This window comes from Physeter macrocephalus, chromosome 5, assembly GCF_002837175.3.
Source record: "Physeter macrocephalus isolate SW-GA chromosome 5, ASM283717v5, whole genome shotgun sequence".
NCBI classification, from domain to species: Eukaryota; Metazoa; Chordata; class Mammalia; order Artiodactyla; family Physeteridae; genus Physeter; species Physeter macrocephalus.
The window spans coordinates 33,426,779-33,448,727 of NC_041218.1; the positions used below are offsets into that span (position 1 = coordinate 33,426,779).

Below are 21,949 nucleotides of genomic sequence, written 5' to 3' on the forward strand. Positions count from 1 at the left end.
ATTTGTCAAAATGAAATTTATCTTTAGCACCCTGAAGGAGTGAATGTAACATCCTGCAAACCAAAAATGTGTCTCTTCACAGGGAGAGCCTTGCGATGGAGGTGTAGCATACTAAGAGCACATAAGCACTAATTAACTTAGGTCTGTGTAAAGTAATGGATCACTGATAGAAATGTATCCCTCCCACGTAAACCCTGTCCAGCTGAGTAAGAGCAGGGCAGGTGAGGAAGCACATTTACCGGGAAAGTGGAAGAAAAAAACTGAAGCTAAAAATCCATTAAATAGGGCTTCCCTGCTAGCGCAGTGGTTGAGAGTCGGCCTGCCGATGCAGGGGACACGGGTTCGTGCCCCAATACATAGATAAAGATATAGAACAGAGCTGAACTTACCCTTCATTTGTCCAGCATTACATGAGTGAAATTTTCTTTAAAGAAATGGAGAAACTCTCTTTAAACTCAAAACTCCTATTTTAATCACATTAAATGGGAAAGTCCTTTAATGGTTTAAAGATTTGTCTTCTTCAACTGTGTACCCAGTTCTTGAAAATCACCAGCATGATTAAGATCCTAATACCCCTAGTCATTCTCAAAAAGAGGTGAACAGTAAGCACATAATCAATGCACTGTAGTGAGACCAGAGGGGGAAGACTGATTCTGGGACAAGGAGAGTACAGGCTTCCTGGTGGTGACTTGTAATGGTGGGGGTGAAGGATGAGGAGGACTGCCTCAGAAGCAAAGAGGGAAGAGGAGAAGAATATTTCTGGAACAGTAAGTGGACTGTTGGAAGGATCTAGAAAAAAATGAAAAACAAGTTGGGTTAGATCATGAGGGGTCCTGAAGAACTATCCAAGGAGTTGGTACCTTCCATAGGGTTGGAGACACTGCTGCACTTCCTTGGGAGGGGAGTAACACGATTCGATTTGTAGTATGAGCCTATGGGCTGCTTCCTCCTTATAATCTGCTGCAATCTAAAGCTTCAGAAATCCTCATGTGTAGAATCTAACGGCTTCAGAGGCTCTCCTTCAGAACAGAGATCCATGGCTTTTTACTACTGTTATTTATTTCCCAGTCCTGCGATTAGTCCTGTGGTTAGGAGGAATACTCCCTACTCCTCATGTTTGCAGGTAAAGAGAGTTGCTAAGAATAACCCTCCTGGGGTAAATAACTAATATTTATCATTGGATGTTGAAATATTAACTATGCTTACTGGGATACCAGTTGGAACTAAGATGAAAATTTATGGAAGGCAGTTCACAGTTATCATATTTGGTATTTTTTTCTCCTTCCAAGCAGACTATAATTGGGTAAAACAGCGTGTATATAATGAAAATTCCTGTGGTGGGCCACTGACAACTTCCTGTGAAAGAGAAAAAGAAGCTATGGCAGTGTTTAAGACATGATAATATCCTGAAGAAATCTGAATTGTCTACAGGGAATTGAGTGCCTTGGGAAGGGATGTGGCCGCCATCATTTGAAGGTTCAAGCCTAGGCTGGTCTGCCACCTGGTGGGATCTGGGGGTCAGTGGAGGGAGATGTTTAAGAGCTGGATAACCCAGAATCAGTTCAGGCTCTGTCATTTATACTTACTGTGTGACCAAGAGCAGATTACTTAACCTCTCCAAACCTGCAGTGCCCTCGTCTATGTAGCAGGGATAATAATACGATACACCTCACAATGTTGTTATGAAAAATAAATGAGATGGCATATGTAGTTCAGTTAGCACTGTGCTTGCCACATAGTAAACATTAATAGAAACCAAAAATAAACATAATTATCGTAGTATCATTATGAGGAGAGATTTAAGCTTAAAATGGGAAGGTATCCTACATGACATTTAAGATCCCTTCTTACAACAAAAATCTATGTGTTTATACCCTCCACTGATGTTTCATTAGAATTAAGGCTATTCTCTGCCTGAAAAGTCATACACATATATATACACACATACATACACGTGCGTGCACGTGTATGTGCATTCATGGTCACGCAGATGTGTGCACATATGCACATGTGTGTGCATGTCTACTAAAGTATTAGCAAGCAGTCCGACAAACAGAACACGTATAAAAGATGTTTATAGTAGCCTGCATATGGTACACGAGTACCAGAGGTTTGTGATTAATTCTGAATATATAAGGTCAGTGGCTCACAGGGCCTTTTCCCCACAGAAATGTCAATAATGAGGAGGACCTGGAAACAAGTTTCCCCCTCAGCACAATCACCAACAAAGCAAAGTGATGGAGAATCAGTTTACTTACATGCCCTATCTTCTCTCAGTTTAATGATTAGAAGGTAAAGTGAAATCAAATTATTTCAACTTTTTCAAATTATTTCCACTTTTAGAAGACTTCTGTTTTGCAAGTAGAATGCAGTTGACTGAGGTTAAATTCTTCCATGGCAGCTTTAAACTATTTCTTAGGGCTTTAACTACTCTTCTGGAGGCTCAACCATTTAAGACCATTATCTAGAATTAAACGACAGCTTCAATTAAAATATCTAACCAACAAGTACTGTTCCAGTTTTCTATCTTGTGTCCCAGGATTACAAGGCTCAGGTTGGTATAACTGGAAAAATTAAGATTCAGGTCCCATACTTGAGGAGCTGCCAACAAGCCAAATATTACTAATTTTAATAATTTACAAACATATAGTACTCAAGTATTTTCAAAGAACTTCGAACATATTATCTCACTTGATCTTTATCAAGAAGATAGGTGAGGCTTATATTTTTATCTTCATTTGTAAGATGAGGGAAAACTTTTGAGTTCAGAGATGCTAAACCCAAGATCCCACGGCTAATAAATGACAGAGCCAGATTTGGAACCCAAGTTTTTGTCTCAGAATCTAGGACTCTATTGCTCAATACTACTTTTAAAAGAGGCTTATTTATTTTAAGGCTATTTTATGAGCTACAGAGCTCATAAAATAGCTCTGTAGTTAGAGAATGGTATTCAATAAATATTAATTGATGACCTAAGTTTACTGTAATTCAGGACAATATTTTCATGATTAGTTTTACATTTTAATCAAATTTGAATTAACATTTTTTAACTTAGCTGAAAAAATATTAAATAGATATATTTTATACCACCCTATATACAATACCTAAGTCTACAAATACTATGCTGATCATTATTCACTGAAACTAGAGTGGATAAATACATCCTTCTGCAAATATGGCACTACGCACCACTCTTCAATTTCCTGTTTTGTGAAAAGATGACCGCGACCTGAGTAAAAGCTCAGGAATGATATTAGATCACTTATCTTTGTCACTCTGGATATCAACAAATTAAAGTAGGCAACTCCATAAATCATCACACAGGCACACATACGCGCACCCAACCCCACCCTTTTGCTACAGTACTGCAACAAAACAAGAAAACAGCCTTCCTTTGTCATTTTTCACCAGTGAAAGTCTTCATCAGACATTTTGCCAAGAAAACTGTCTTGCAGTACCTGATGTGAACTGCAGGAGGTTTCCTAGAGGTCAAAATGTGCTTTATAATATCAAGGACCTGAAAATGGCCCTCAGCAATGTGCCTATCACGTAGTAGGTACTCAAATACAGGTAAGTCATGAACACACACTCCTCTTCTGAATAAAAGATTACAGAAGTATCCTCTGCCATGATTTGACTCCCTTAAAATCAAATTCTTAACAAACTATATGGGAAATATTGCATATTTATAAATAGGTCAGTCATGTGGTTAACAAGACAAATATTTCCTACTATATATATATATACCTATTAAAATGGCACTCACAAGTCAAAAGAAAACTACTTCTTCATACTTGGAGGTTTTCCTCATTATCTGCTGGCCAATACTGATTAACTCTCATTTACTTATGGAGATATAGAATGTCATATTAGTACTTTTTACCACTTTTATTCACAACAAGGTTCATTTCTCGAGTTGGTTCTAAGTAAGACTATAACTGGCGTGCAGTTCCTGTCAAATGCATCAACACCCTTGGGATCTCCACATTTTGCCACTTTCAGGCTTCCCGACCTGGCCTGCCTAAGCTAGGTCTATCAATTTACCCTTACTGTATGAAGCCCGAAAATGGGCCCCAAAGCCTCTTGAATGTAGCTTTTACTTAAAAAAACAAGGCTAATAAGCATAGGCTCTACAGGGCCTCAACATTCATTGGTTGCAATTCACTTTTTTATAACTGGTGCATTTGAGACATGACATTGTGGTCGCTGAACACTCTCTGCTCTCATAACGAGTTCCTATGGGGATTCCACAGACTCACTTTTGGCACATGAGGATTGAATTCCACAGCTCTATGAATGGCCTCTACTGCATTCATCTCTGCTGTGCTCAGCCCCCGCCGAGATGCAGCTTCGGGAGAGAATCTGAAAAGCAGAAAGACAAACACCATCCAGTTGGGACCACTGCTTGGGCATTAACCTGGAAAGGCATCTACACATCAAGGGCCCAGAAAACCACAGCGAGCCAAAGGCATGAGCTCTCCAAACCTCCACTACACAGAACCTCTGAGTGACCCCTCAGACAGAGGCCAACAAAAACCCCAGCAGAAGCAGAAAGCGTGCTTGCATCTAATCGCGGCAGGAATTAAATTCAGCTGTCAAGTCTCTCTGTCTAAATAGCTAATCTAAGTTTTCTAGGAGGTACCTGCTTAGGTCAGGGGAGGGGGTAGGACTGACAAGGGCAGACAGTGTAGGAAAAAGAGAAAACTAGGTTACAGAAGAGCGCACTTGGTTAAAAACAGAACTGGGGAGAATTTTAAAGGAGGCTCCCAACCCAATGTCAGTGCTGCGATGGAGGGTTAAGTCTTGCAGCTTCAGCAGCAGGCGAGCCTGCTTGCGGCTGTTCCGGCAGGGGGAGTGTGCATGCCCAAACTGCGGGCGAGACACCTGCCCAAGTGAATGAAAAAAACCAGACCATGCAATCTCTTTCTCACCTCACACCCAGGGCTAACTCCAGAGCTGTGCTTGGCAGGCAGACACCACAGGGGAAGCTGTGACAACCCTGGCCCTGCCCTCCCAAGCTGGAGTCGCTGTGTAGGGAGAAAAGATGTTGCAGTAGGTACTGGCGATCTACAGGATAAAAAAGAATGAAAGAAAATTACTTCGGTCTTGAAGTGCACACACACTTAACAGCAAACCTGTCTGACACAGCAGAGGCTGTTTTCTTTTCCTGTTATCTGCTTTTCAGTGCTACCGAGGGAGTGTATCGGGAAGTGTAAGCGTTTATGAACTCAAAACCAGTTAAGCCATCTATTTTCTTTCACCTGCCAGTCATCTTGGGTGTTTATGGAAATTCTCTATACCATAGTCACCTGCCTGAACAAAACGGGCAAACGTCCCACTGTGATGGTGACTCAAGGTAAACGGATCCTGGGTGGGGAGTTAGTTTGGAATTGATGAGGTAAGGAAAGGGGGATGACCATCCCCTTTTGCCATATTAATATGTTTGTTATGACTACTACCCCGTCCTGGACTGCTGGAGGAAGAGGAATATGCAAAAAAATGAATCAAAGAAGGCATTTTGTGTAAGTCCCAAGCAGGCCTTTTGGTATCTACTGTCTGGCAAAAAAAAAATAAAAATAAAAGTCACCTCAGAGGCATGGAGTTTCATATAAATCCCTCTTTAGGAACCCACACACCATTACAATACCTGGCGATATACATTCCCTCTTCTAGTAGTGAAAGAAAAGAAAATGCAGGTTTTGGAAAATGCATGCTCATAAGCAGGGGTCTCATAGACTAAGAAAAACTTGCAGAGAAAGCCCTCAGAGACAACACATCTCCTTCGGTCCAGACCAGCATCTGTACTGCACAGGCTGCTATCCACTTACTTGTCAGAGACAGCTCTTGCTTTGAGCAAGGCCGCTGTGTAGCATATTGTTGCCGACTTTGGTAAGCTTATATCTGTTAGAGAGAAAAAAAGTAGGAACTGTTATAAGTCTGTACAAACAAAGAGCAATGATTTTTTAATAAACTAGCGTTTGAATCATGTAAGCCTAAAGAGCATAAATTAAGAATATTTTAACTGTTCCTTATGTATCCAAGTGGTACGTGAAACTAAGGGTAATTCATAGTTTTGTGAATAGTTCAAATTTCAAATCCACCACACTGCTCAGCAATCATCTTTTATTTAAAATATGGATTTTTCATATGTTGAGTTTATTTAAGCAGAGAATAGCTATAAATACATAAATTTAAATATTACATGAATAGCCTTGATATCAAGAAAGGCAAATAGGACTTCTCTGTTAACTTATAAAATTTCTCAAGAGGCATATGATATATTAAAGTGAAAAAAAATATTACCTGGATTTTTTTTTAAATATAAGGTTTTTTAGTGATAAATAAATTTATTTTAAAATTATTCTTTAGTGGTCAGATTTAAACCAGATTTCATGAAATTTATATTCAGTTTTTTTGTTAAAATTGGAAAGAGAAATCTTTATGAGGATATATATGAAATCTTTATAAAACTATACAATTTTTGTTCATTCAAACCCATGATAAAGCCCCTTTCATGGGAAGCCTAATTTGTTGCCCAGAAAAACAGTCCCTTTCAGTTTGTATAGAAAATTTCAGATGGAGGGGTGGGAACGGGTACCAGACTCAGACAGAGTTTACAGGCAAGTAAAAGCACAGAGTATAACTAAGAGGAGATAAATGCAAAGAGGGTAGTCCCTCTGGGGGCAGGGGGTGGGACTTGTTTTTAAATTATGATCCTATTTCGCACCAGAACTGTCTTTCTTTAATATTCAGACTAGGTAAAAATATGCCATTCCCAGGTGCTACAAAATTCACCCTAGGTTAGAAGAACTCTTAACATCTGGAACACCCTCCAAGTTTCTTTCGGGCTGTTTTCAACTTTAGAAGAATTACATTACGGTAGGGATGAAAAGGAAAGTCCAAAACTAGACAAAAGACAACAGCAGAAGAAAATAATTTCATAAAAGAAAAACAATCTTTCATTCAATAATGAGTATTTACCACCAATTCCAGCATGAGTAATTTCTCTTTGAGGGAAATTTCAATGACATTGATAAAATACACATAATCAGAGAAAATACCAACACAGAATTGAAAGGGAGAGAGGTCTTTGTAACTCTGATCTCATAAATTATATTCAAACAAAATTTCAACACCATATGCATACTGTAAAATGGTGTGCTTATGACTAAGAAGGAAAAAAAAATGTCAGACACTCATGGATTTGTCTTGTTGCTTCTCCAACATCTAAACATTTAACCACTTCCCAGTATGTGAAATCAATCCAGGAATCAATTATCTTGTTTGCTAGGGTCCACTTATTGATTGTTACTGGAAGATAATAAAAAAAATTGCAGATAATACACATTCTACTTAAAAGTTCAGACCTTTTTTTTTTTTTTTAAACTTCAGGCCTTTCATTTAAAAATTATCCAAGCCCTGCTTCCACCCTTCCTGGTGTGATCTGTGTTCCTTCTGCAACAATCTAGCACCTTTCTATGAAGTGGGAACAAAGGATTAGTCCTAGAAAGGAGTTGAAACTGAAAATAATGGTCAAAATTATTCGAAGGTGGCAGCACAGATGGAACCTCACTTGATAAACTAAAGAAAACCTGTTGTTAAGGATTTAGCTTCTCAGTGAGAATGATCATGTTGTTTTGAAGGTTACCTAATCAAGCAAATGAACACATTCACCCAGTTGGAAATGCAGAAAGAGATACGATGGATGTGTTCCAGCAGAATATTAGAGATGCCTAATCAAAGGTGATCTTTAAGCCCCTCACACCCATAGACAGGACATTCACAACTCTGCAACGTTACAACTACTATGGTACATTTTCTCCATTTAAAAAAATTTTACCCTGACTCCTTCATTGTATGTAAAGATACTGGTATATGTGCAGTCATAATGCTTAAAAAAATAAAGAAAAAATATTTTAATCTATATCAAATGGGAAAAGGAAGAAATATAAATACCCCATTCCCCACTAGTGGCAAGTTCATTCCATTTGTTATCTCTTTAGTATATTATTTTGCTCTCACTATTAAACAAAAATTAAAAACAGCAAACAATTCTTGCATAACTTATTTATATATTTTCAATATTTTTCTTTTAATTCTTTCAAAGCAATACATCGATTTGGTAATGGCAATTTGTCTCTAAGGAGGGATGAATCATTATAAAGAAACTGATCCTAAACTACCCTTCAGGTAAAGCATCTTGTTCAAATAAGGTTTTTGTGTACAACACTTTTTTTTTTAATGTGGCAATATAAATCAAATGCTTTAACATTTTGCCTGCCCAGCAATTCTACTTCTGAGACTTTATCCTAAGGGAAATCATCACAACTGTGCATGAAGATTTAGCTTTAAGGATGTTGATCACGACACTGTTTCTAATGGTAGAAAACTGGAAACAGCCCAAATGTTAATCATAGGAGAATGGCTAAGGTACTGCACATCCACAGGGTGCAATTCGATGTAGTTGTTAAATCATGCGGTGGAAAGTATTTAATGACCTGGGGAAATGTTGCATTTGTTGTGTACACATCAATAAGTAAAACAAGTTTACAAAAATTATGATTTCACATATTTTTTAAAAAGCATTTTTATGCACAGAGATAAAAAGGCTGGAACTATATATACCAAATATCAACAGTTTTTATTTCTGGGTGCTGGGGTTATAGACAATTTTTTTCTATGTTTACCTGCATTTCCAAAGCTTCCTGCAACGTACAGGTAATAAGTGAATTTTTAAAAGATAACAATGATGCTAAGTGGAAGAATTCTTTCTACAAATTGTCTGCAGCAAGTTCATGGGCAAATAGGATACACTGGTGGAGCCAGACACAGACAGCATAAATAGACAAAGGCAGAACTTATACGAAGTGCTGTTAGCCCGCAGATGTAGAAAATTATTTATATACCTTCATGAAAGTTAGTGTATTCCTTTTGTGGTGTGCAATTGTTAACCGTATTTTAATCTAATAAATGCCTAATATCCGAATCAGAGGCAGGACCTGCATGTTTTGGCTCACTTTTAACAAAAAACCATATACACTACCTTTAGGAGAAAGCTAATTATTATGGGCTGCTTGCCCCATGAGCCTTTCTCATTGCTTTAGGGAAAAAAAAAAAAGGCTGAGACTTGGTTGTTGTTGCCTATTATAATTATGAAACTTATTATTTTGAAATAATTATAGGGTCATAGGAAGTTGTGAATACAGTACACAGAGTTCTGTGAAGCTTCCTTCAGCTTCCCTCAAATGGTGACAACTCACATAACTGCATTATAACATAAAAAAAACAAGAAATTGACGTTGGTACAGTACTATTAAGTCAATTATAGACCTTATTCAGTTTTCACCATTTTTTACATGCATTCCTGTGTGTGTGGTTCTATGCAATTTTATCCCAAGGCTAGATTCATGTAGCCACCACTACCATCAAAATACACAACTTTTCCAAAGGAACTTACTCACGCTACCTCTTTATTTGTACCCTCCCACCCATACGTGTCCCCCAGTGACCACTAATCTGTTCTCTATCTCCATAGACTTGTCTGCCTACTATGATTTTATGCTTTTGCCACCAGGGAAATGGATAAAATGGTAAGGGGAACAGGGTGACTAACCATACTGATGAAAATGGTAGTATCAGAAGTTTTAAGCAGGAAATAACAACAAATAAGCTGCTTTCCAATAGTGCTTGTAATTTATTCAGAAATTTTATTTTGAGGAAGAAACTCAAAATCATTCTAAGTCCAATTTTGTATGAGCAGACTCTAACTGTGCAGTGCTTTTCTGTCTTTCGTAAGTGGTGTGCAGCTACCATTATTGCCAGAAAGTCCCCTTAAGAATTAGAATCCAAGGAGGAAATCAAAGTAAATGAGACATCACATACTCATTGTAGAAACAAGGAATGCTGAATAAATGTTTCTCACTTCGGCAAAGCTGAACTGTTGGCGTTAGTTTAATTTTCCTTCCATTTCTTTGCCATCTTGTGTTTCATACAGATCCTTTTATGAAAGAAGAACTTTCTCCAAGCATCTTAGGCGTACAAAATCAAATTGTTGTGAAAGTCTTTCCTTAAAATCTACAATCTTGAATTTCATACAACTGGAATCCTAGCAAGTGTACTTTTGTGTCTGGCTTCTCTCTCTCCAAATGATGCTTCTGAGGTTCATCCATGTTGTAGCGTGTATCAGTACTTCGTTCCTTTTTATTGCCGAGTAGTATTTCATTGTGTGGATATACAATATGTTTATTCTCTTGCTAATGGCTATTTGGATTGTTCTCCAGTTTTGGACTACTATGAAGAAAGCTGTTGTGACTATTCTTGTGTACTTTTTGGTTAAAAAAATAACCCTCATTTTTTCTTGGATATGTAACTGGAAATGGAATTGAGTCAGAAGGTAGATGAATGTCTAAACTGGTAGACAGTGCTCCAAAGTGGTTGTATGAAGTTTGCAAAGCTAATATATGGCGCGAGAGGTCAGAAAAAGGGTTACTTCTGGGTTAGAGGGGCAATTTTCTGAGATAATGGAAAGTTCTATGATTCTGGGCGGTGATCACAGAGGTATATACATAGGTGAAAAGTCATCCAGCTCTACATTTAAGATTTGTGCATGTTACAATATGTAATTTATACCACAATAAAAAAGATGAAAAAAAAAAAAAGCCAAACCTACAATCCTGTGTCACCTGAAGCTGCCTTCTCTTACTTGCCTTTCGTCATTCTGGCCCCTCCATTCACTTTATGCATCCTTATCTAAAAATTACTTCCTAGTTTAATAAACAGAATCCGATTATTTTTCAGGTTGGCCTTTCAAATACTAAGATGGTTAAATTATCTCCTCTAAACCTAATCTTTTCCAGAATAAATACTTCCAGCCCCTCAACTGACACAGTCTTCAGAACTTCTCACTTATTTTTGTTACGGAGCCATGGGTGATTTCAAAATATGAGAATTAGAAGTGGAAATAATCATCTGAATCCCTGAAACCTGACAGTACAGAGCTCAGGGGAAATGTGCAGTCTGAGGAGCCCTGGCCACGGCCATTCTCTGAGCACTAGCTGGGCTGGCCCTGAAGCTGAGCAGCTGAAGCAGTTTGTCCCTATGGTCGTGTGGTCAACAAAACCCCTCTGATTCTATTCAAACCAATTTCAGCCAAAGCCAGGTCTTTTCTCTTTTACTTCAGCCGTGAGAATTTTTGAACCTATGAGCAGGATTTCACATTTGACTCCATTAAATTTTAATTCTTAAAATAAAATCTAGGACTTCCCTGGTGGCACAGTGGTTAAGAATCCACCTGCCAATGCAGGGGACACGATCCCTGGTCTGGGAAGATCCCACACGCTGCGGAGCAGCTCAGCCTGTGCACCACAACTACTGAGCCTGCGCTCTAGAGCCTGCGAGCCACAACTACTGAGCCCATGTGCCGCAACTACTGAAGCCCGTGCACCTAGAGCCCGTGCTCCGCAACAAGAGAAGCCACCGCACGCTGCAACTACAGAAAGCTCGCGCCGCATGCAGCAACAAAGACCCAATGCAGCCAAAAATAAAATAAATAAATTTATAAAAAAATAAAATCTAAACCATTAAGTATTAATGGTTTCAGCATATTAGTCCAGGCTATCAGTCATTGTTGTAACTCAACCTACCACTCACAGCTTTGTTCCATATACCTCGTAAGTACACCTTCCTCCCCATATGATTATTATCATCATCAAAATTACTGCTAACATTTATCAAGGGCTTATTAAGTGCCAGGCACTGGTGTTAATCACTTACACACATTAATCCTCAGAGCAACCCTATGAGATAGGACCTACTGCTAGCCCTGTTTTATAGATGGGGAAAGTGAGGCATAGAACAGTTAAGAAATATGCCAACATCACACACTTAGAACAAATATGAGCTTCCCCCAGAACACACGCTTTTTAACTGTGCTATGCTGTTGACAAGGTCTGATTTAAAAACATACTGACCATGGCAATACCAAGGAGAGAATCCAAAAATGGTATTCTAGAGATCACCCTAAATTTGCAACGGTCTGCAATGATCTATGTGCAACCATTTATTAATAGTTATGATAGGTATTATACCATTAAATTATACCATTTATTAATGGTGTAATAGGTATCATAACCACACTGCTCCACGTTACCTAAAAAGACAGCATTAAAAACATTATCAAAATTCACTTTGTTATAAAGCAGAAACTAACACACCACTGTAAAGCAATTATACTCCAATAAGATGTTAAATCAAATATCAAATATTTTATTTGATATTTTATCAAATATTTTATTTAAATAAATATCAAATATTTTATTTAAATAAAGATACAAATACTTTCATGGCATTTCTCTAATTCAGAAATATAAAGAAAAAATGGCCTTAACAGGAAACATTTAAATATTATTGTATAGACTACAAATATTTTCACATGTACTATCTCATCTGTTTTTATGTCACACAACTTCTTCAGTAAATCCATGCTAGATCTTCAATCACCTCTTTCCTAAGTGTTCATAAACCACATATTTCTCTCCTCTAGAATTTTGCTGGGATTGATCTATTTGTTGAAATTCTTAAAAAAAAAAGAATCAAAAGTATTGAGGGGAAATAGAAAATAGGAGTGAATAGGTGTATATTTTTATTAACTTATTAACACATTACTTTCTTATCCAGATAGTAGTATTAAAAGATAAATCAAAGAATTGGACAACAGCACACGACTGTGAAGGTAAGCCCTCAAAAATCTTTCATTTTACAGATAAAAAATACAGGCCCAGGGAAGCTAAATGATATACTTAAGAGCTGCCTAACTAATTAGTGACAGAGATGGTCTTGCAATAGCATGTCTTTGTCACCACCCCATACTGCCAATGTGGTACTTGCTTTTATTTTCCTTATCATCATTCTCTTATACTTTATCATTTTCCTTGGAAAATGGCTTCACAATTAAAGTCTTGAGACTTTTGCCTCCCCTGAACTTTAGCCACCCAGAACACCTGCTGACAGGTTTCTACCTCACTTGTATATACTTATTTAGCTATTTGTCATTCTGATATTTTCATAAACTTTAATCATTTGTGTTTAATTTTTTTCCCAGTGGGAATAACTATAATCTCATCTTTTAGAATCTCTCATCCTTCGTGAACCAATTTCCACTTAAAAAATCTCTGTATCTCCTATGCCACATAGTGTCCGCACAAAGTATTTATTGAATCTCCATTTATGGTTTTATATTTATCTTTCCTTTGAATTAAAAAAAGGGTGTGACTTCTCGTTGTTGTTATTATAAGCTATACGGTAACATGCTCTCCTTTAAGGTGCTTCCTTTTTGGTAAGAATTAAGTCCAAGGTATTAACTACTCTCAGGCTTTGTCTACTTTGGTTGTAATTAAAGTATCAGTAAGATAAGACCTTGTCAGATACTTTGCTTTTAGCAAATGAGACTCGTAGATTGACAGGTGCAGGACTTCACATCGCCTGCTCCAAATTCACAACCTCTAAAGACTAGGTGGACCTTCCACCTGTTCCCCACATTCCACTTTTTTTCCCCTCCTCATGTCGTTGTTATGACTCAGCAGAAGTAGGCAGGTGTTGGTGGGCTACATGAATCCTGGCAGGCTCTTGATAACGTCTTAGTTACATGCCCCCGAAAGACAGATTATCTAAGGGTTATACGGGGTTTACATAGTTAAGAAAGAGATCCCCAGAGAGCAAATGAAATGAAGTAGTTATAGTTCAAAACAGAAAGTTTTGATCACCCAGGAAATAAAAAAAGTTTCTGCACTGGGATTCCCATTAGTTGTATAAAGAAGAAAAACCAAACTCTAAAAACTCTTTTATCCTTATTGGTTGGAAAACCCTGCATATGTCTCCCTGAAGGATAGAATTCTGTTTCTTCGCAGAGTCTGAAATCACCTCGGCAGTCCTCTCCAGCGGCATTCTACTCCTTCACATCTTAGGGCTTTCCCAGCGTTCATCTCTCAACCACCTCAAGTCAAAAAAGGGCAGAGGGGCTTCCCTGGTGGCGCAGTGGTTGAGAGTCCGCCTGCCGATGCAGGGGACACGGGTTCGTGCCCCGGTCCGGGAAGATCCCACATGCCGCACAGCGGCTGGGCCCGTGAGCCATGGCCTCTGAGCCTGTGCGTCCAGAGCCTGTGCTCCGCAACGGGAGAGGCCATAGCGGTGAGAGGCCCGCGTACCGCAAAAAAAAAAAAGGGGGGGGGGGCAGAGTGTGAATCCACCGTGCCACTCCCTTCACTCTGGGGGCAGGCTGAAGCCCCTCCTCTGCTGACATTGCCTCCAAGTCTCTCCATGGTCTCCAGAACAAAATCCAAACTAGACCCAAAGCTCTTTGAGGCCTGGCCCCTGCTTAACTCACCCAGCGCAAGTTCAGCCCTTTGCTACGGCCTCTGTCTTCCCTCTGCTCTGTGGGAAACAGAGTTCTCCTCACAAGCTGTGTCAATCCTGCCCCGAACCTCTGGACATATTCTCTTTGCCTCCAGCACCTGCGTTGTCTGGCTGAGCACAGATCCCACCTCTACTGGGGTGGCTTCCCTATTACCCTGGATGAGGTGTCCCTTCCATCTTGGGTTAAGCTCTATCAGTCTTTACACTTTACAGCCATTGTCCATTCTCTTATTTCCCTCTCCTACTTACGTGGTGTGCTTTAGGGGTAAAAGCTGTGTTTCTTCATCACTTTGTACCCACAACACAAAGCAATGTTTGAAACATAGTTGGTGGTCAGTGTTTGCTGAATAAAATCCTAAGTTAATGTACTAACATATCAAATCACTTGATATTACCTTCCTTCAACATGCAAACATTTACTTCTAATTTAGCCTCTGGGAGCCAAAAGGGATCAGTGTTGATGGGTGCTTTAAGAGGGAGTCATAAACTTGTTATTTCTCAACATGTATACTCCCTTTATCTTTGCTTACAGCATTCCGGCAGAAGGCATGACATTGGACTGTGCTCTAAATCTAGATGTCTATTTGAAAAAGCAGTGGAATGAAAAAGTGGGGCAGGAAGGAAGCAAGAGTAAAAGCTGAAACAAGGTTGAAGAAAAGTAGAATTATTGTCCAGAAACAAGGAAGGCAAACCACACATCTTCTGGCTCCCAAGGACCCTTTACGAGAATGATGCTGCTGGAAAAAAAAAAAAAGTCATCTCAGGGAGGATGACTCTTAAGTTTTCAAAAGTCATAAATGGCTCATAAGATCAAATCTGAAATTCAACGAAATAATCTTAGGACAAATTTAGGTAATTATGAGTAAAACTGTCAATTTGATGTGTCTCAGAAAACCCATGGGGCAAAACTTTGGATAGGACAGTATTTTTCCAGTGATAATCTTTTCGCCTAATTTCCTTTTGTTCATCTGCAACAATAATAACAATCAAGATGTAATTTTAAAAGGATCATTACTTTCCCTGTGCATGAGATTAGTCAATTGAGGGTCAATTTTACATCTATACTGCTAAAAGAATGTTTTGCAAGGGTAGCAACCAGCAGATAAGTAAGTCCCAAAGCACCTCACAAGTAAGGACACTATGCCATAGTGCATCTCCATCTAACAAGTTGTTCGTTCACCATAGATGCTCTGAACACCTACTGTAGTACGTAAGTGTCCAAGAAGAAGAGGACACAGGGCTTGCTCTCAAAGAGTTTCTTTCTCTGTACTTCCCACAGCATGTTTCAAACCGATTCACTGAGCACGGATTCACCCCACCTCGACTCACCATGGGTTGTTTTTTGTTTTTAACATCTTTCTTCAATAGACTGAAAGCTTCTTGGCGACACAGAGTAAATCACATTCATCTCTGAATGTGGAAGCACCTAAAAGTTAGTATCTTCAACATAAAGGTTTGACAGATCCTTGCTGAATTAATTTGAAAAAATTAACCTAATTACTCTTATAACCATTTAAGATTACATAGTATCAAGCATCACTTTTCTTGGTTGCCCAGCAAATCGATATACTTGAAGTTTGTGTAGCCCTGACAGACACTTTTGGAGCCACGAACTGACTAACCAAACAAACAAAATTGAAGAACAAACTAATGAAAATGCAGCCCACTTCTCCTTCCTGTTTGTGGACTGTAGTGTCTTATTACCGTACCATTATGTGATGCTGTCCTCCATGTGACTGTCTTCAATAAAATTTCTCAGTTTACTCCCGTTCGTGATATGATGCAATGAAAACAATAGGTATGTAAAATTCTGTCCTTAGATTTTTTTTTTTTTTTTTTGGTTCCAGACAGTATGAAGTCTTTTTGTCCCAACTTCAAAAAGTCAATCTAAGGTCTCCTTTCAACCAAAGGTGAAAACTTCACTGAAGAAATAAAAAGGACTGATATACTAGAACCTCAAAATGATGTGCCACCTGGAATGGGGAAATACTACATGATCTTGGTCATCTGGAGCAGGGGGAGAGGCAGGCAACACGGATTCAACTATCATGCTACAAAGCCAAACAACAGATCTTATTTGCAACTTTTGAATTGGATTACCCCCAAAGGTCTGTGTCAGGAGGCCCTTCTGTGGCTGGTGCCCTGGAACCAAATATGGCAGTTTCTGTGATGGTGATGGCCAGCTAAGGAGGGATGTTACCTTGGTAAATTATAACTGGGCAGTAAGGATGACTAAAGCCAGCATAAATTTAGAGGGTTTGTTCATGTGCCAACTCTGTGAATTATAGATGTATGCATTCATAAAATATCTTCCATCATCAGAGACTGTAGAAGTTTTTCACGCATACAGTCTTCACTGAAATAGCATCTGTTATCAGAACTCCCGCTCATTGCATGTATTGTATATACATGCACTTTGTAACCTCAAAGGCCTAGTCCTTTGTAACCTCAAAGGCCTAGTCCTCTTGACAGATCTACCTCTTAGTTTCCAAGTCAGCAGGGCACCCACTGCAAAGCTATACAGGGCCATCACTTCTCAGTCACTCATGCTTACCAGCCTGAAGCCATAGCCCGTGGTGTCAGTGCTGATAATTATTTTCTTCTTTGAAGCAGCAATGGGATTATCTGCCTATCTTTTACACAAGGATTCTCTTCAGCATTTGCCAGGTATCCTTGATCTTTTCCATAAGAGCCAGGCCAGGGAAGGGAGCTGGACTAGGCTTCGAGTCTGTCACTAGGGACTGATGGCACTTCAAACCCTCTTTCTTGAATGCAGCCTCCTTTTGTAGTGGATACGTCTCCGAAGCTGCCTGTGCCTATGGCATCAGAACCCACATCTATACATACACTTGACCGAAAAGCACCATTTTGGAGGTCTGGACAGCCTGACGCTGACTGCTTCAATACAGATTTTTTTTTAAATATTTATTTATTTTATTTGGTTGTGCCAGGTCTTAGTTGCGGCTCGAGGGCCCCTTAGTTGTGGCATGTGAATGCTTAGTTGTGGCATGCATGTGGGATCTAGTTCCATAACCAGGGATCGAACCCGGGCCCCCTGCACTGGGAGAGTGGAGTCTTAACCACTGCACCACCAGGGAAGTCCCGTCAATAGAGATTTTATTCACTGGTCTTTCTGGCATCTCAAATCCCTCTTATTCCACAAACATAAATGGAAAACAGCCTAACCAAAAGACAGGGTATCCAGTGACCATTTCAGAGGAATGGAGATGATAGTTGAGTAACTTGTACTAGTTATAAGGCCCTAGGCAATGAACAAAGTGTACAAAATTTTTACTTATAACTACGTGCTGACTCCGCAAACCAATGATTAGCAAAAAGCTTATTCTCTGAAGTCTCAACATAGAGTGATTCCCTCATGCTTTCTTTAGAATTTCTGTTTTCAATCTACTGAGATGAAAGCATTTCCCCCAATGTTACAAACATGTCTTGTTCTTGAAAGTATACCCCTTGCACATTGCCAGATGGTAGATAATAATGCTAATTTAGGATGGGCTTGATGGCACCAGTAAAAATGGTCTTGATATAGTTGTTGCATTTATATAGTATTCGTGACTATAAAAAAGACCAGCTGTCCCTCACAGGGAAGTTCCTGCCCCCAAATTTACAGCAATCACTAAATGACCTAATGGAGTAAATATCGAAAAGAGCTAGGATTTGTATTTCTATTGGTACAAATTGCCCAAGGCTGAAACAATTTGTCTTTTGATCAGGAGTGAAAATGTTGAGCATTTTTTATTTTTCAGCTTTCCAAATGTAGAGTTGTTTACAGATAAAACTAAGCATTTCCATTCTTATCAAATATCTACACATATGTCCTATGAGATCTAAAATTAATTTTAATAACAGGCCATAACACTTTTGGGGGGGGCAAAAGACTGGGCTTTTATGCTCTCATTTTAACTGACATTTTATGTTTGGTTTTCCATTTGAACAAAATGGATTGAGAACAGAGGTGAAGTTCAGGAGTGGTCACCTTAGCTCTTTATAATGGTTAATAGTTACTGAATTCTTACTGTGTGGCCCACACTGTTCTAAACATTTACCATGGATTAACCGCTTTAATCCTCACAACAAATTCCCAGCTGTGTGATCCTGGGCAAGTTACTTAGGCTTTCTAAGCCTCGATTCCCTTTCCAGAGAAAGAAATGGAAGCTTAGAAGGTTAAGTGATTTGCTGAAGTTCCCTCAGCCAGTGGAAGGCAGAGCTAGGACTTGATCTCAGCAGGCTGGCACCAGGGCTAGTCCTCTTCCCCACCAACAGGACTGCCTTTGGCATCCTCAGGGATCACTAACTAGAGACCGAACTAGACACTCCCAAAGGAAATGCTCACAAAATTAGTACTCACATTCCTATTCACTTGCTCTGTGAGATTCTTCTAAAATTGAAATGGGCAAATGATAATGAATAAGAAACGCATGAATTCTTTTCTTCATTCCCACCCTAATCTTTGAGACTTAAGCTTTCAACCTAGGTGGCCTATAAACTTCTTTGAAAGGCAATCCAAAGCTTGTAACAACTTTCTCAATGGCTTTGAAAAGAAGGTTCTGATGACTTAATGATCTTAAAAAACATTTCTGTCTTTACAGCTAATGTATGACTGAAAAAAAAAAAAGATAAATCTCAAATTAAATGAACACCATACATCAAATCCCCTTTGTGACTAAAGAAATCAGGTACATGTTGAAGATGGAAAGCCGTATTTTGAAGATGGTTTCAGAAAGATAAGCAAATATAGATATGCCCAGTTCTTAAGGAATAATTTTAAAAGAATCTTAAAAGACAATTTGGCATTACTGAAATTCTGCACCACGGCTCCAGCCCGCCTAATTCATGCCTTTGTAAGAGGAGTGAGAGAGAGAAAGTCACTTCAGCAAGGCTTACGTTTATGAAAAACACATGGGCTTTTAAAGCCAGCTAAACCTGAATTTGCATCTCAGTTCTACAGTTTTCAAGGAATGTGGTCTTGAAAGTTACTTAAATTCACAAGCCTCAGTTTCTGCATCTGCTAAAATGGAATAACTACCCCCTTGCAAAGACACTGTAAGGGTTATAGGTAATGTGTGCAATGTGCTTGGCACATGGTAGGTTCCCAACAAACTGTAGCTGATAATAACAACAAGAACAGTGTTAATAAAAACAATTAAAAATACTGCCAACAGCAGAGACCAGTGGAAGTATGATGATGGTTAAGAGCACGGGCCAGGGGTCAGACCACCTCAGCTTTTATCCTGGCTTTCCTTTCCTCGTAGAATTCACATCTTATTGAACAAAGACTGTTCTCAGTTTATCTCTGCTCTCATAACATAACATCTCCATGGCTTTACTTGACATCTTAGGCTCTTCACTTCAGCAAATTACTTAACTCTCCTCTGTACCAGTTACCACAGCTGTAAAATGGGGCTAATAATAGTACCTACCTCATATGCTTGTGGTGAGAATAAATGAGTCCATCCACATAGAGCTTAGAACCACGTCTGACCCTGACACATTATAAGAACTCAATGCTAGCTGTTGCTGCTGCTGTTTTTTTAGTTATTGTGTGAAGGACACTCCAAAACCAACACCAACCACCTGGATAAAAACTGCCCACCCATAATGTTGGTTAACAAATTGAAGAAGAGCGTGAAAACTCCTGAGGCTGGCAAGACAGCATTTCAGACTAATGGCTAGAATAATATAAGATCAGAAGTTATCTTAAGGGAAAAAATCAAAATTAGACTGCAGTTTACAAGGAGGTGTGATCAGTTAACTGGTAATCCTACCAAGAATCCAGGGTTGCCAAAGGGCTTCACTGTAAAAGGACTTTGTAAATGTCACTTTTAAAAGTCAAAGCAAATAAAAAAGTGGAGAAGAATAAGAATGAGGCAAAGGGAATACAGGTGGCCTTCCTCCTTTCCTCAGAACATGCTGTGTTTTTTTCCCCCATGCTTTACCATATTTCTAAATCCTTTTGGCAAAGGTCAGAAAATCAGCACTAATCCCATTGTGTCACTTCCCAACATACTACTTAAAAAAATTCAGCTACCTAGCAAATGTAATAAAGAAGGATTGCTGTACCCATAAAACACCCAAGTAACAGCTACCAAACCAGAGCATTCCAATTTGCAAAGATAACGTATAATCCCGCTGCTTTGGGTGTGGCTCGATGGCGAGGGATGGTGAGACTGGGTTTCAAAGTGCTGTCTCCAGCATCTCATTGATTAGGATGATGCCATCTGAACCAGGGTAAAGAACAGGGCACCCCCATTGCTGTCTGTACTCCAAGCCCTCTGAAGCACCCACTTTCTAACACAGGGGCAGAAAATGGGACAAGAACTGGGTCAAGGTCCCTTGGGTCTCCAGAAAAAGCAGCAGGGATGAACTTGAAAGAGCCCATTTTATGGTATGGGGTGAGGAAGAAGAGGCATGTTTTTAATAGTCTTGTGTGGTTGCAGCTCACTCCTCAAGCAACAGTAACTTCAGCAGCCACTTCATTATATGTCTACTGTAAATGACACTGGCCTAAGCCAAGTCTGTACCAAAACACCCTCCAGAATTCAGCTGGGGTTAGGTCATCTGCAGTCTATTGACAACTGCTGAACTTAAAACCCCTAACAAGGCATCTCAGCAGCAGTATGTGTCCTGCCACTAATGAGGCTCTTTTTCCATGAATAATGAATAAGAACATCATCTCTGTTGCCAGGTACAAACATAAACAAAGCTCAACACAAAGGCCTTGGTATGGTGAGTCTGTCCATTTGCAACAAAGGAATTTTGCAAAGTGAGAGCCAAGTTTTAGTGGAGGGTGGGACAAGCTCTTGTAACGAATAATGTGAACATATGTTATCAGAATCTAATAAATCAGCTTTTGGTTGTTGTGGAACAGAGGCTGTGCAATGGGATGGAGAGAGACAACAGAAAGCTCCAAATGAGTTCATTTCTTTATTTTACACTCAGTCTCGTAACACAAAGCTGATGATTTCTGTAATGAGCCAAAATCTTCATGAAAGGAGCCTTAGGAGATTTGAGATCCCAAAGGCTCTATTGGTTAAATCTTTTCTTAAGCCTTTATGTATCAGGCTGAGGGCAGGTCGGCGCTGGGGATGAGAACACTGGAACCTTGCTATGACACTGATGGCTACGGGGTGGCATGTGGAAAAGTGCATGGCCACTTGAACCCATGTGCTGGGTTCTGCTGGTACTAAAAGGCCTGTAATGTATGAGCATTTTGCCTCTAAGGTAGTTTCCTGGCTTAGACTCCCAAGGTTATCCCAACAGAGATTCCACATATAAACAGAGAACAAAAGTGAGCTGACATGAAGGCCAAACAGTCTTTATTTTGTTTACTATAAAGTGCGCCACAAATACTTTTCTCTCTTTCTAAAATCAGTTCCATACTAGGTAGCATATATCTTGTTACACAGGGTGCTCATGTTTGCACAGGCCAAGTGATGCCATCACTGGCTGACGGTTGTTAGTTTCCATCAGTTTGAGCAAGAATTAACAATAAAACAAAACAAAAACAGTCTCGTGATGCCTC

General features: G+C 39.3%; 1 protein-coding gene across 10 annotated transcripts in view; it reads right to left on the bottom strand.

Annotated features, from left to right (window-relative positions):
* Nucleotides 1-21,949, bottom strand: part of ST7 (suppression of tumorigenicity 7) — a 288,195-nt gene that overhangs the window by 33,135 nt on the left and 233,111 nt on the right. For 7 of the 10 annotated variants that reach the window (XR_003679746.2, XM_028489838.2, XM_028489837.2 and 4 more), the window contains 2 exons: nt 5,829-5,901; nt 4,260-4,362 (listed from right to left, as the gene is read on the bottom strand). Coding sequence is in view for 9 of the 10 variants with exons in the window: in XM_028489838.2 (XP_028345639.1) it covers nt 4,260-4,362; nt 5,829-5,901 (176 nt within the window). In the remaining variant the exon portion in view is untranslated. Of the gene's footprint in view, nt 1-389; nt 790-4,259; nt 4,363-4,931; nt 5,068-5,828; nt 5,902-21,949 lie in introns of those variants that run through there. The other 3 variants (XM_028489842.2, XM_028489841.2, XM_028489840.2) reach the window with 3 other exon arrangements.